The sequence below is a fragment of the Dreissena polymorpha genome, chromosome 2 (genome assembly GCF_020536995.1).
Source record: "Dreissena polymorpha isolate Duluth1 chromosome 2, UMN_Dpol_1.0, whole genome shotgun sequence".
In the NCBI taxonomy this organism is placed as follows: Eukaryota; Metazoa; Mollusca; class Bivalvia; order Myida; family Dreissenidae; genus Dreissena; species Dreissena polymorpha.
The window spans coordinates 42,440,213-42,454,915 of record NC_068356.1 but is presented as its reverse complement, the minus strand read 5'-3'; the positions used below and the strand labels follow the sequence as shown (position 1 = coordinate 42,454,915).

The window sequence follows — 14,703 nt, the reverse complement described above, 5'->3', positions numbered from 1 at the left end:
TTCCTATCTTCAATATTGCAAAAGTTATTGCAAATGTTAAAGTTGGCGCAAACCAACCAACAGACCAACCAACCAACAGACCAACAGACAGGGCAAAAACAATATAAAAGTCAACATGTATGATAAAAGTATGCCATCTTATGATCTATGCCTTCACTTGTCAAGTAAACTTCTGGAAAATAACTATCAGGTTGCTTGTTTTACAGGATATGGTTTCTGACAAAGAGGATCTCCAGGATGGCAGTGATGATGAGATGAACGAAGAAGTTGTTTATCACAAGTTAAAGACTTATGATTAATAAAGGACATAATAAGTTAATTACCTTGACTTGTTATATTGTGTTGCAATTGTTTTTGCAATAGGCTTTACAGTTAACATACCCTGGATACAATTTTACTTTTAAATAGATTATCTGCTATTGAAAGATGAAACCCTTTAGCAGGGTGTATATTTTAACAAATTTACTTTGGGCTAGTAATTTTGCTGCCGGGCTACTTGTCTTCCCCATTCAAGTAGCCCGAATGGCTAGTGGATAAAATGAACTATCGTGAAGACTGAGTAAGCTTAAATTAGGATGAATGCTATATGATACAAAGCAATGTTTCGTTGCATTATACTCGGTCATGCAAAAAACGTGCTTCCTGGGGATTTCCTGAAAATCGTGCGAGACTTGTCAAAGCTGTCAATGATTTAAAAGATTGATTGTACATACACGAAACACAAGCTATTTTCACACCTGTATTGTACCAAACAATAGATAATGACACTCAAATTGTCAAATTCGATTAAAATTGAGCCATTATCCCTTTCCCCCATTAGAAGCAAAGTGCAAACCGCATAAAACCCGAACAGTCTGTTCAGGTTTTATGCTGTTTGCTGCTATCAGAATCTAAGGTTTGGAAATGCCTTAAAAACTTAAATCTAGTAAGAAAGGTCTTAAATTATATGTAACTTTCTAAGGGACTACAAATGCATAAAGATATGTATCTAAGTGGTAAAGGGTTATACAATCAGCACATCGGCAGCGCCATATTTGAATATCAAGACAACGCTCTAGACCCAAATAAGGGCCTTTTTTCCTTCTTTGGGACCCGCCGAAAATCAGCCCTTTCCCCTCGGATTTTTTTTCCCCTCAGAAGGTAAATTTTCCCCCAGACTTAATTTTTTTCCCATAATTTTTTTTTTTTTTTTTTTAACTTTAAATACATAAGTTTACCTGATCCAGTGTAGAACTATAACATATTGCATAATTAAATTATCTGTTGCCGTGAATTTGTTTTAAAAACAGCAAAATATGTTGAATTGATTATTTAAGACTCCTTATTTTCCCCAAAATCCGGCGGTTCGCGTGATTCCCCCAAAATCCGGCATTTCGCGCGAATTTTTTTCCCCTAAAAAAAGGCCAGGCCCTTTCCCCAAAATCAGATAAAAAACCCTGCAAATGGAACGTTGGAGAAACAACAGCTGTCTCCATAGGATGACATATGCCCCCGATAAATGCTTTGATAGAAAATATGAGCATTTTTTGAAACCTAAATGCATATATTGAAACCTAAACACAGACCCTAAGTTAAAGGTCAAGGGGGTCAAAATTTGTGTGCGAATCAAAAGGCCTTGTCCATATACACATGCATACCAAATATGAATGTTACATTTGAAGCGACATAGAAGTTATGAGCATTTTTCGAAACCTAAACACAGTGTGACTGACAGACATACAGACAGTGCAATCACTATATGCCCTCCTTCGGGGGCATAAAAATAGGAGCCAAGACCCACCAACGTTATATTCAATTCAGCTTATAACGGAGTGCGTTATATTAAGAGTTACAGTGTATTCATGTAAAGTTACAAATATTCAAGCCACAAATAAAAATGGCCAATGTATGTGGTGTAAATTCTTTGCCCTGCTTAAAGGCATGTGAAAATTAGACTTAACTTATGTCACGACATTCTTCCTTAGGGAAAGCGTGGATTTATGTATTTGATTGCGGAATAAAATTTGTAGCGCTGTGAACGCTAAGATCTTTTCTTTTGTTAAAAAATCACAGTGCATATTTTAAATGTTGAAACTTTTTCTCTGACTAAAAGCATAATGTTTACGCTTTATCTACAGCGCTACAGTTGTTATCACCACGCTCCAAATTGCAGCGGGGGGATTATGTGGCTATCTCCGCCGTCTGTCCATCAGTCTGTCCTGGCCACTATCTCCTCCTACACTATTAGAACTAGAACCTTGAAACTTAAACACATGGTAGCTATGAGCATATGTGCGACAGCCGACAGTGCAATGTTTGGAATTTTTATCTGACCCCTGGGTCAAAAGCTGCGGCGTGCGTAGAGCCATTGGCCACGGCAGCGCCATTTCTAGTTAAAGATTGGTCAGTATTGAGACATGCACAGTTATTGTATACACCCTCATATGGGGTCGGCCTGTATTTGGCTGCCTGAGGGCTGATGCGATTACCAACTTTACTTTGATTGACGGCTGGAAAAATCAATATTGGTCACTCGCTGAGCAATTCATGAAATGCTGTAGCTCTTAGGCGGAGCTAAGTTAATAATGATGAGCAGAGGATAACTTACATTCTTGTTTGAAGGTGAAGTATTCTGTTAAATGTCTACACTCATGGTTCCCTCTAAGAAGGAAGAATGTGTTCGGGTAAAGGATCTTCAAAGCCCAGAGATACAGTACACACTGCAAAAGAGACAACAACCTGATAATCACAACATGCGTGTACATTGTTTAACTCTGCTGCAATCAACATACTAACTTGTAAATAATAACACTCAGCTACATAGGCCTAAACAATATAAAGGTTACTTGTTTTAGGTCTACATCATAGACCTGGCACCGGTGAACCACATACGCGTAAATTCTATGCTTAGATTATTTCAGACTTTTGCAGTTGTGTTTTTTACACTATTTGCACAAGTTAAATGAGGCCATTAGAGTAAACTAAATGAGGTGCGCATCATTCAATTAAAATTTTTTTCATTGTGAAAACCAATACAATTGTCAAAAGTATTTTAATTTATTCATGTGCAAGTCAGGTAAATTTTCCAATTTGTGAGCTTCACCTGACCCAAACAACATGTCAAATATAAATGTTTACGGATGGGCGCACTGGTCAAGCCTGCACCACGAAACTCTCTGTACACAATTACTCATAGAATCATTCATTGATATGCTTTAACAATTATAAAGCAGTTTTGATACTAAAAGTAAGGCTTGGAAAAGTTGATCTTGCCATACTTGAAGGTTTTTGAAGATGCAATTGGCTACATGTATTTTATTACAAAGCCAAAGTCATTATAAACAGTAAACTGTATCAGAAGTAGATGAACACTTGCCTCAAAGAATCAAGTCAAAAGTAGTGGAACATTAAATGTTGTTCTACATGTATCATTCTTGTCACCAATGAAAATAGCTGATTAGTTTATTTCGCGTCAACAATTTTCAACAACAGTAAAGACAAGATACATTTAAGAGGCGTGTAAATCAGAGACAGGAATCTTGTTCAAGATTTGAAGAGACAATAATGTAACAAACTGACTAGTTACTGTTTGTCACACATTTACAAATGACTTTTCATCAACATATTACAAATAAGATTCAATATAAAGAAACGTGTATCTTTGCAATCACTGAAGACTCTCCAAGACCAACCAAACAGCTACACAAACAAGATCTAACCATAGTAAGTTGCATAATGCACTTAATGGACTGATTTCCAACAAACATTTTAAACATGTGTATATATGTGTTGGAGAATGGAAATTCAGTGTTTAATTTTATGTTATTTTTTAGTAATAACCATGGAATTTATTCTTCTTTTTAAAACTGTAGTAACGATGATAATTTCACTATTTACACAGGTTTGATCCAAGAGAAGTCCAAGATGAAGAAAATAATGTTGACTGATTTTGGCAACCAGATACATGTGCTAAATGGGGTTACAAACCACTTGTAAGAGGCATACAATTGAATCATCAATGCCTGGTTGAACAAAAAAACTAAATACTTGTTTACTCCACATATTAAGATGAACATTTAACAGTATTGATAACGGTGAATTACATAATATTTTAAAACACATTTGGAAAAATTAGATATTTTTTCATTGGGTATTTCCAGGTTTTTTAGCACAATTTTGGGAATGGGGCCGGGTCCCTTTGAATTGGGATTCGCGGCGTTTCCACTAAAATTGGGAAATTTAAGTGTTGTTGCTGTTTTGCTAAACAAGGGCTGTTTGTAAAACATGCATGCCCCCCATATGGACTGTCCGTTGTAGTGGCAGCCATTGTGTGATACGTTTTTTGTCACTGTGACCTTGACCTTTGACCTAGTGACCTGAAAATCAATAGGGGTCATCTGCGTGTCATGATCAATGTACTTAAGAAGTGTCATGATGCTAGGCAAAAGCGTTCTTGAGTTATCATCCAGAAACCATTTAACTATTTCAGGTCACCATGACCTTGACCTTTGACCTAGTGACCTCAAAATCAAAAGGGGTCATCTGCGAATCATGATCAATCTACCCATGAAGTTTCATGATCCTAGGCATATGTGTTCTTGAGTTATCATCCGGAAACCATTTTACCATTTCGGGTCACAGTGACCTTGACCTTTGACCTACTGACCTCAAAATCAATAGGGGTCATCTGCAAGTCTTGATCTATCTACCTATGAAGTTTCATGATCCTAGGCCTAAGCGTTCTTGAGTTATCATCCGGAAACCACCTGGTGGAAGGACCGACAGACAGACCGACCGACATGTGCAAAGCAGTATACCCCCTCTTCTTCGAAGGGGGGGCATAAAAATGCTTCAAATTGAGCATAGATGTGTTTTCAGTATAATTTTAACTAAGGTTGAACTTATCTGGCTGGATGGGAGATGAAAAAAATGTTGAAATCTAAAAAAAAATGTTCCGTTTTTATTAAAACCTTCCATTGGGAATTTGTATGTCTCATTTGAGAAAAATTATATACTTTATTCCAGTGTTCTCCATAAAATCTAAAGTAGCCAGAAATATTTTTAAAGTAGCCAGTGACTAAGCACGCGGCATGTCGCGTGCACGAGCCGCGAAGTGGCGAGTGGGGTAGGTGCGGGAGGGGTATCCCCTCCTGCCAGGGGGGTATGGGGGCAGCGATTTTCCTTGTCCAATTGGGAAAAGTACCCGTACCGGTCCGATTGGGAAAAATTGAGTCGTGAAAACCTCAAAATTGGGAAAAATCGAGTCGTGAAATCCTGAAATTGGGAAAATCGCATCGTGAAGTTTGGGTCTTATTGAATACATCATACAGTTCATACTTAATTGAACATACCCATTTAAATAATCATTTGCAGGCATGCCTTAATGACCATTAAGTTATAAAGTTTATATAAATAACAAAATATTATAAAGAACACACCAAATCAATTACTAGTTGTTTTAATCTCTTTTAAAGCAATGTCTCTCTCTTTCATTTTTGTGAAAATTTCAACAATCTTTGATGTTTGATCATCACTCAGTTGCTTGCATCCCTCCCTGCACAGCATCATTATTGCTGTCAATGTGTCCTGTGATAGATGGTTCCGATTGGTTTTTTGGCATAATATTTGCTATTATGACTCATTTCAAACTACGATAAGGTTACAAACCGACGTAAAACAGTACGCTGGCTGCCTGGCAAAAGAACCGGAAACAGTAACAACTCTATTGATTGAATGCGCTGAATAATAAAACCCGAAATTAATCGAGCGCGTGGTTACACACAACTATACGATTTTCTTTGTTCGCTCGCCGAAAGTTGGTTTTTTTACGAAACTTTCTATCGTTTTGAGAAAAAATTCGGACGCTGATTGGGATTTTTCCAGATGCCGATTGGGAATTTGGGAATTTTCGCTCGATTGGGAAAGTACCGTTTTGGGAATTTGGGAATTTTCGTTTGATTGGGAAAGTACCGTTTACCGGTACTTTATAAAGAAGGAGGAAAATCGCTGGGGGGGTCTCCCCCATGATTTTTTGAAAAGTACATGAGTGAAATGGTGCAATCTGGTGCATTCTAGGGAGTTTTTCTTAGATTGAAGTAACCTAGCATTTTTCATAGAAAATAAAATATTTATTTGAAATTTATTGAATAACTCTCTCACAAACTTTGAAAAAAGAAACATGAAATTGCAACAACTGTTTTTTAATAATCTGAATCTCAAGATCCATAGTCAGAATCTAGCCCAGATCCTTGGTCATCCATGCCAAGGGCGTCGAGGGCATCTTGGTATTCTTTAAACAGCGGGTAATAATCTTTTACGGAAAGATACGAACTACAGTACACTCCACGTGTTTTCCCAAAAAAAAACGCGGTTTTTTTTTCTGCTAGCGAGTGTTCACGCGGCATTGGAAAGTGAGGTGAACTCGATAAAACGCTCGGCGTTACGCCGCGTTCGCTAATTCCCGCGGCGTGTATTACTTTAGCCAAGTCGGTAAATGCAGACGATTTCCGTTCTTATCAGTGACCGCCGCGCAACACCGCGTTAGCAGTGTGCTACTGGGCATACCAAAAAATAAAATAAAAAAATAAAATCCAGTAATTATCCAACAAGACACCGTTATTTAGGATGAATGTGTTTCGAATTTCGTAAACACGCGGACGCCATTATTAGTAACTGTACAAAAAGTTGGGAAAATGGCCTTTGTAGGAAAATCCGAGATAGATTTATTTGTTGTGTCAAAGCTTAGACCAAGTAATTACGGCCATTCAGGACTCAACTTTTCGTAAAACATGTGTTCAATTAACTGTTAAACTCCACCCTTTGTTCCCTGTAAAAGATTCGAAAGGCGGAGCTAAGCACGTGCAGTTACATCTTTCGACAGTTGCTATTGAGTTATAAACACCCCACTGGTTTAGCGTGTTGATTGTCAAACAAAGGAAGCCAATTTTGTCGGCGAGAACAGTGTGTTTTTCATGCCTTCAGACAGGAAGCGGTTTTTCTTTCATGACGTCAAACTGTCAATTCACACATTTTTGCGAGACTTTTAATAGGGTCCTCGGTCATTTGTCTACATGTTCAGTATAGAAAAAACACCTGCAAACATGAAAACTTTGGATTAAATTATCAAAATAAAAACAATGTTGCAAACTGTGATTATATTAATTGGTAAGTATCAGTTAAAAGACGACGCTTTGTTTGTCGTAAATCAACGAGTTTTCTATACAACAACAACTACTTCTACAACCACGTCGGGATCGATCTATCTTGGTTGTTTCTTTTAATTGTATATATACTACATGTATGTACTTGTAATAAATGTAATTTTATTTGAAAATCAGGAAGTCAAACAACGTTAAATTGATCGTTATCTCGTTAAACGCGGAGTTTCCCCGCGTTGCCAACGCCGAGGGCCGCTGCGTTGGCTTATCAATTTTGCCGATCGTTAACCGCCGCGTCCAAAATCATGCAAACGCCGCGTATCGCGGGATTTTCTTAATCTCCCTCCAGGTCACTGCCCGCGGAGAAGCGTGAGAAATTGGGGAAAACGCGTGGAGTGTACTGTATCGATCGGTTTTATCCGTGCTTCTTCCTGTTCGGCGCATAATTAACGCGCATTAGAATAGAAACATCCGGTTAGTTAATTGAAAGACGAAATTGAAAAATCGCGTCACAACTGGAATTAAAATTGATATTTTTTGGGAAAGTAGCCGGCGCCTAGACTGTCAGTAGCCGGCGAAATCGCCGGCCGCCGGTGCTTCCGGAGAACACTGTTTATTCCATTGGGAATGGGTCCCAATACGGGATCGGATTTTAACAAAAATAAGAGGTGTGTTTGTCAGAAACACAATGCCTCCTACTGCGCAGCTTTGAAGCCATATATTTGACCTCTGACCTTGAAGAATGATCTTGACCTTGACCTTTCACCACTCAAAATGTGCAGCTGCATGAGATACACATGCATGCCAAATATCAAGTTGCTACGTTCAATATTGCAAAAGTAATGGGCAATGTTTAAGTTTTTAAACGAATGGGCAGACTGACTGACGGACAGTTCAACTGCCATATGCCAATCTACGGGGGGCATAAAAAACACTGACAGAATGGGGCTGAATAATTTTCACTAACAATGTTCTTTTGCCCAAATTCAGGTCTGGTATACTGCCCCATTCCCAAATGGAAAAAAATCATGAATTCTTTATATTGGAATATTCAATAATTTCTTTAATATTTTAGTCCAACTTGGCATTAACCACCTGTACATCATTATCATTATAAAACATTGTTTTAATGACATAATCACCAGTGGTAGCCTGTATATATTCAAAGGCTGGATGAACTTTTCTGGGCTCTATTTCTCTGCTGTCTATTCTTTATTTTTAAGTCTAAGAATGGGTTGGTGAATATGGGCAAAGATAGTTTAGGGAGTTGATTTAAATTTCGAGACCTGGTAACCTCAACCCGCGTTATCCTCTTTATGTGGTTTAATAATCACACAAAAAGGAAATTTGCTTACAGTGAGAATTTCCAGAAAGAACATTGTCTTAAAAATTCTTCTGATCCAGTTAGTATTGGCGATGGTGGTCCAAACATCTACACACAATATAAATGGAAACAAATCCATCAGGTTATATTTTAACTTTCAATTCTATAGCACTTTTGCCTGACCTTTTCTGTACACCAACCAGGAGTTTTATCTGACCTTGACAAAATTTAAACTCTCAGGCCTATAGGTCCGATGAAAGTATATAGAAGACCATTTAAAGTATGTTTTTTGTTCAAATTCGGGGCCAGTAAACAGCCCATTCCCAATGGAAAAAGTATATAATTTTCCCAAATGGGACTTGAATATTCCCAATTAAAGGCTTCCAACATACAATAACAATTTAGATCCCAAGGTTCAGTTTATCTCCAATCCAGCTCTTTAAGTTGAACTTAAGTAGATCTACTATTGAAAAAAACTTTTATCCTCAATATTAAAGTTTTTGTTAGCAAAACAACAACACTTATATTCCAATTTAAGTCAAATCACCACCCTTTTTCCCAATCCAAAGTTCAACCTATTGATACCTCTATACTGAAGTATCCTCTATCCACATAATCGCCAAGGAAGAGGTAGCGAGTAGTAGCTGGCGGCCCACCAACTTCAAACAGCTTCATCAGATCATAGAACTGGCCGTGGATATCGCCACAAACTGAAAGGAACACGTATCACACTACATTTAACAGACTCAGGTATTTTCTGTTTGAAGTTATAAAAATAAACAATATAATTATTCTTATTTCTCCTGATGCACAGTATTGAGGTATTCATCTATATATTACAGACAATTGAAGAGAAACCCATGCAGTTTTTGCTTTGGTGACGTTTGCGACTTAACATTTTATTTCAGTGCTTTTTCCAATTTTTTATAAAGAGCATACAGTACTTCACATCAATATGAATTTATCACTGCATCAACAATCATTAAAATGCCCATTCAACAGGAAGCTCTTAGAAGGAAGTAAATATAGCTAAAATTGGCAAAACACAGGATGTGATTGATTGCTATCAATAATTTTCATTTATATACCCATAATGTACATCAACTAATTACCAGTGACTGGGGCCTCAATATCAATCATTGTTTTCTCCTGACGTAGCAAAGCAGCTCCTTCATTTATGACTCTAAGGGCAACATCTTCTGTGACTTTTCCTTCCAATATAAAGTGCTGTTTAAGAACATCAGGCCTTGGTTTTCCTTTGGCATCAAACACTTCATTCATAGTAAGTCTGTGACTAGGTGGAAATGGCACGCCTGAAATAAAACAAAATTGTATTAATTTTGTGATAATGTCAACATTATTACCTTCATCTCTAAGAAATAGTGGTTAGTTTCAAACACATAAAGTCAAAACTGTTCAATGGCTGTCACAGTGTTTTTCACTCTCAGTCACTTATTTGGGAATGTGGCCATGGCGATATAGATTTGGAAAAATCACTTTGCTTTGCCTTAAAATGGGAATTATGTTGGGCGCTTTTTTTGCAGGCATACTATAAACTGAGAATAAGTGTTTTTGACATTACATTTGGCGAGATTTAATTCATAGAGCTGGATAGGGATGATGCCTAACCTTATTTGTAGTAGTTCTAAAGTAAAACACAATCTATGATTGTAAATACCATTCATTACAATGGAATTCACTGAATATAAAATTTACTTGACGCTATTATTTCAAGTACTGTTTATGGCAACCACATTTTTTCACAAGACATCTCTGTCAAAAAGTGAGAACCACTATTATTACACAGTGAGCCATGGACAGACTAAAAGACTATAATTAGATTACAATCAAACTTGGTTAGAAAAGAATGGAATATTGTAGTAAAAAACGTTTAACTTTCCTAGTATATTTATTCCTTTCCCAGTTATTGGTTTTAAGTCAATATCTTAATTTCATATGTATGTAGGCAACAAAGTAACATGAAGATTTTATGAGGTAACATCTATCTAGCATCTATCATTCAAGTTCCCATGGACCTCGTAGATAAGTTAGTATATTGAAACCTGGTTAATTCGGGTCGGTTATCTCGCAGTATTTCATTAGCGTCCACTGTTTTTTGCTTTAAACAAACCTGCATGACCTACTTGTCAAATCTGTCAGGAACCATCTCTCGCTTTCAGTATGAATAGATTTTTGAAATTCAATGTCTTAATACTCGGACTCTAACAATATTTGATTTTGTAAAGTTAAAATTTTGTTAAATGGATTAATGGATTTTAATGAATAAATCAGATAGTGCATGAACATAACATTGATATTTTTATTTAATTTAATGTCTTATATTCCAAACATTAAAATTATTATATACATTATTGATTGTTACTTTCAATGGCATGTCAGATCTTTGTTCATTAATGTTTAATTTATCATTACTGCTGTTTAATCTACTCGACGCAAAAATAAACCACAATTGTGGACAGTGGTGGTGTGTTAGTTTCTGTTGCAGTTAAAATTGAATGATTTTCGTAATAAAAAAGCAATCATCCAATGAAGTTTTGTTTAATATGTTGTTTTTTTAATCATGGTTTCAAGACACAACAAGTTAGTATTCCTTAAGTACTGCCAGACATTTTTGTTAAAGAATTTTGTGCGGGTTTAAAGTGACAATCCGATTCCCTCAAAATATTAATTCATCATTATCATATGCAAACTATTTCATCAAGTCAGAACTAGTATTTCATTAAATCAGAACTTGCCTACAGTAACAGAGATAAAAAAAATATCAGAATCATTTCAAGCATTGCAGCAATACACAAATGTACATTCTTAATAACAGCGACAATTTTACATAAGAATGTCAACACTTTTTAATATAATGTAGTGATCATTAACAGCTTATTTAAGTCTGTTGTAATATAACTGCGGAATCAAAAAATAATATATGCAGAAATGTACTGCGAGAAATCTTCGTTTGACATTTCCGGTCAGTTGTCATAATCAAATGTCAAACGCAATCGAAGTATCCAACTGGAATGCACACACAGAAGTAGATGCATTTAAATTCAAATTAACACTTTTTTTATTTGCACATACGAACACATATTGCTCATTTTCCGATATATTGACTGCCAGTCCAAATAAGGAAAGTTGAAATAGCTATACAAAATGGCGTTCGATGGAAGATACGAATAAACAAACAACACTTATAACTTACTTTTTACAACACGATCGGTTGTGGTGAGCTTGCCGTCGGGCGAAGCCATATTTAATGTTTTAACAGCACTTTCAACAATTCAGTTAACGGCGATGATACGCCGAAACACTGATATAAACGGATTTCACAGAGACGTAGAGTATCCTGTTCGTTATGATGGCGTTGGCAACATCTTATTTGCATACGAAATGACTTTGTGCGCATAGTTTTGCGCAAGCCAACGAACGCCTGGGGAACTCCGTTGGAAATCGATAGACGTTCAGAACTTGGCACTGAGGAAATTAGTTGCAAACGTTATTTTGCTGTCCTTTTTGGTATGCACGTGCTTTATCAAGTGTTCGATCTTTCCCTCAACACATAAACATTTTGACTCTGGTATTTTGTGAAATAAAAGGTTTTGATAAAAGAAAAGAAAAAATCCAATAAATGGGACAGTTCGACTGAACAATATTTTCCTTTTAAATTGTTATTAAAGTTGCGTGTTCATCATTTTCAGCTTTTTTTGTCACAGATTTTCATATTTTTCGGCATAGCTGTCTTCCCAGGTTTGACCTTTATAAGCAGCCAATAAAGTGGCTGAAAACTTTCCATTTAGTAAACCCGAATAATAACTATTTTATTGGCCGAATTGAACCAGTGCGTTTTACTACGATGTTTACAATATGTTCATTACGGAATACCGTTAGGCCATCGTGGTTACACATAAGAATCCAGAGGGCGAGAATGCGAGAGCGCGGAAGTACGATGGCGACAATACGATGACGACATTGCGACAATACGATGGCGACAATCCGATAGTACGATGGCGAGAACGCAATAGTACAATGAAGACAATGCGACAGTGCGACAATACGATGGCGACAGTGCAATAGTGCGATGGCAACAATGCGATATTCATATCCGATCGTACTGTCGCCATCGTATCATCGCATTGTCGCCATCGTACTATCGCATTGTCGCCATCGTATTGTCCCATTGTCGCCATCGTACTATCGCGTTGTCACATTGTCGCCATCGTACTATCGCACTGTCGCCATCGTTTTGTCGCACTGTTGACATCGTATTGTCGCGTCGTCATCGTATTATCGCGTTCTCACATTGTCGCATTGTTGCCATCGTACTATCGCACTGTCGCCATCGTAGTGTCGCAGTTTCGCCATCGCACTGTCGCATTGTCGTCATCGTACTATCGCGTTCTCGCAGTCTCGCCCTCTGGATTGTATGTGTAACCACGATGGCCTAACGGTATTCCGTAGTTCAGCGTGAAGGTACCGTATCTCATGTTGAAAGAAATAGTGGGCACAATAGTTTTACACTCAACCCTCTAAACTAATGGAAAGTGTGCGTTAAATACATATTATGACATGTAATATTATCGGATGCTGTATCATTTATATCTACGTACACATGTGTGTAGTTTTAATATAGACTAGTGCACGTGTAAAAATACTTAATAGATATTTGCTTTTTAGTCTTATTTTCTGCAAATACATGTATGTAAGTGTATAAAACTACAAAAGAAATGTGATGTTTGATTTAAATTCATTCATTCATTCATTCATTCATTCATTATTTTTTTCATTCATTCATTCATCCATTCATACATGCAGTCATTCATTCATTCACTCATTCATTGATTTATTCATTCATTCATTCATTCATTCATTCATTCATTCATTCATTCATTCATTCATTCATTTATTGATTTATTTATTAATTTATCTATTTATTTATTTATTTATTTATTCCATAAACATGAATTGACAATTGTACACATAACTATGAAATATACTATATAACACACGTGTCATGCAGCGGATAAGCGACTAAAAACTGGAAAAAAAAACAAACAAAGATTAAACCTTTCTTTCAGTAATTATAAGCGATAATGAAGACCCAAAATGTTTTTGAAAACAAGAGCGCCATGGTGTCATTAAGCGCTCACCTGAGTTAAAGGTAAACAATTGCTGAAGACACGACCAGGTGATGTAGTTATTGAGGCTACTTGCCAAAATTCAAACATAACATTGATATTGTCGAGATACAATTTCTGGCCATTTTTTTCAGCATTTTTGGCATAAATATGGCTCATAGAGTGTTAAGAAGATATGTTTTACATAATTCCTGTCGACCAAATTGATATGTTTTACATAATTCCTGTCGACCAAGTTGATACGTTTTACATAATTCCTGTCGACCAAGTTGATATGTTTTACATAATTCCTGTCGACCTAGTTTTTGGCATCACGTTCTTCCACAACGACCAAGTTTTATTAAGATTTAGCCATAAATGTAGTATCTAGAGTGGCATTAACGGGACCTTTTCGCGTTTTGGTAAATTGACAAAATAAAAATAAACATTCAGATTCGCAAATTTTCGCTGTAGTTATGATATTTGTGAGGAAACAGTAATACTGAACATGTACAATGCCCTAAAATATCAATTATATGCATCTGTTGACGATTTAAAAACCTGCAAATTATAAAGGTTGCAACGCGAAACGATTGAATAAATGGAAGAGTTCTGTTGTTGTCGTTATATTTTGTGACACTAAAGGGCTTGCTGATATAAAGTATAAAACACATCACTCATTGTATGAGCACGGATGGCCGAGTGGTCTAAGCGTTAGACTTTTACTCCAGGGGTTAATGGTTCGCGCCCCGTTGATGGTTACTTTTTATTTCATTTTTTTAATGCAGCTTTTTAGATTCAATGTTTACATTAATCAATATAAAGAATTTAATGACAAACCTCAATACACGCCAAAATCTGTGAAAAGGTCCCTTTAAGGGGTTTCTCTGATTTGATAGGGATGATCTAGTTTTTGCAGGCCCATGACCCAGATTCGAACTCAGTCTAGCAATTATCAAGATTAGTTGAAACCATGTGAGTGGTAACGAGCTAAACGTTGACGCCGGATCACCGGTCTCACCAATACAGCTTAGCATGAGCAAGTAAGTGAAAGTGAAAGTAAAAGTGTCTCAACCCGCCACCCTCTTAAGAAGTTCAAATTGCTTGAAAATAATAT

At 36.6% G+C, this 14,703-nt stretch overlaps 1 protein-coding gene across 4 annotated transcripts in view; it reads right to left on the bottom strand.

Moving 5' to 3' along the window:
• Positions 1-11,981, bottom strand: part of LOC127866801 (protein phosphatase 3 catalytic subunit alpha-like) — a 273,905-nt gene extending 261,924 nt beyond the window's left edge. Inside the window, exons 1-4 of one of the 4 annotated variants that reach the window (XR_008043110.1) lie at positions 11,675-11,981; positions 9,573-9,773; positions 9,046-9,170; positions 2,588-2,699 (exon numbers count right to left, since the gene is read on the bottom strand). Coding sequence is in view for 2 of the 4 variants with exons in the window: in XM_052407623.1 (XP_052263583.1) it covers positions 2,588-2,699; positions 9,046-9,170; positions 9,573-9,773; positions 11,675-11,723 (487 nt within the window). In the remaining 2 variants the exon portion in view is untranslated. The remainder of the gene's footprint in view (positions 1-2,587; positions 2,700-9,045; positions 9,171-9,572; positions 9,774-11,674) is intronic. The other 3 variants (XR_008043109.1, XM_052407623.1, XM_052407624.1) reach the window with 3 other exon arrangements.
• Between the last annotated feature and the right edge of the window lie 2,722 nt (positions 11,982-14,703).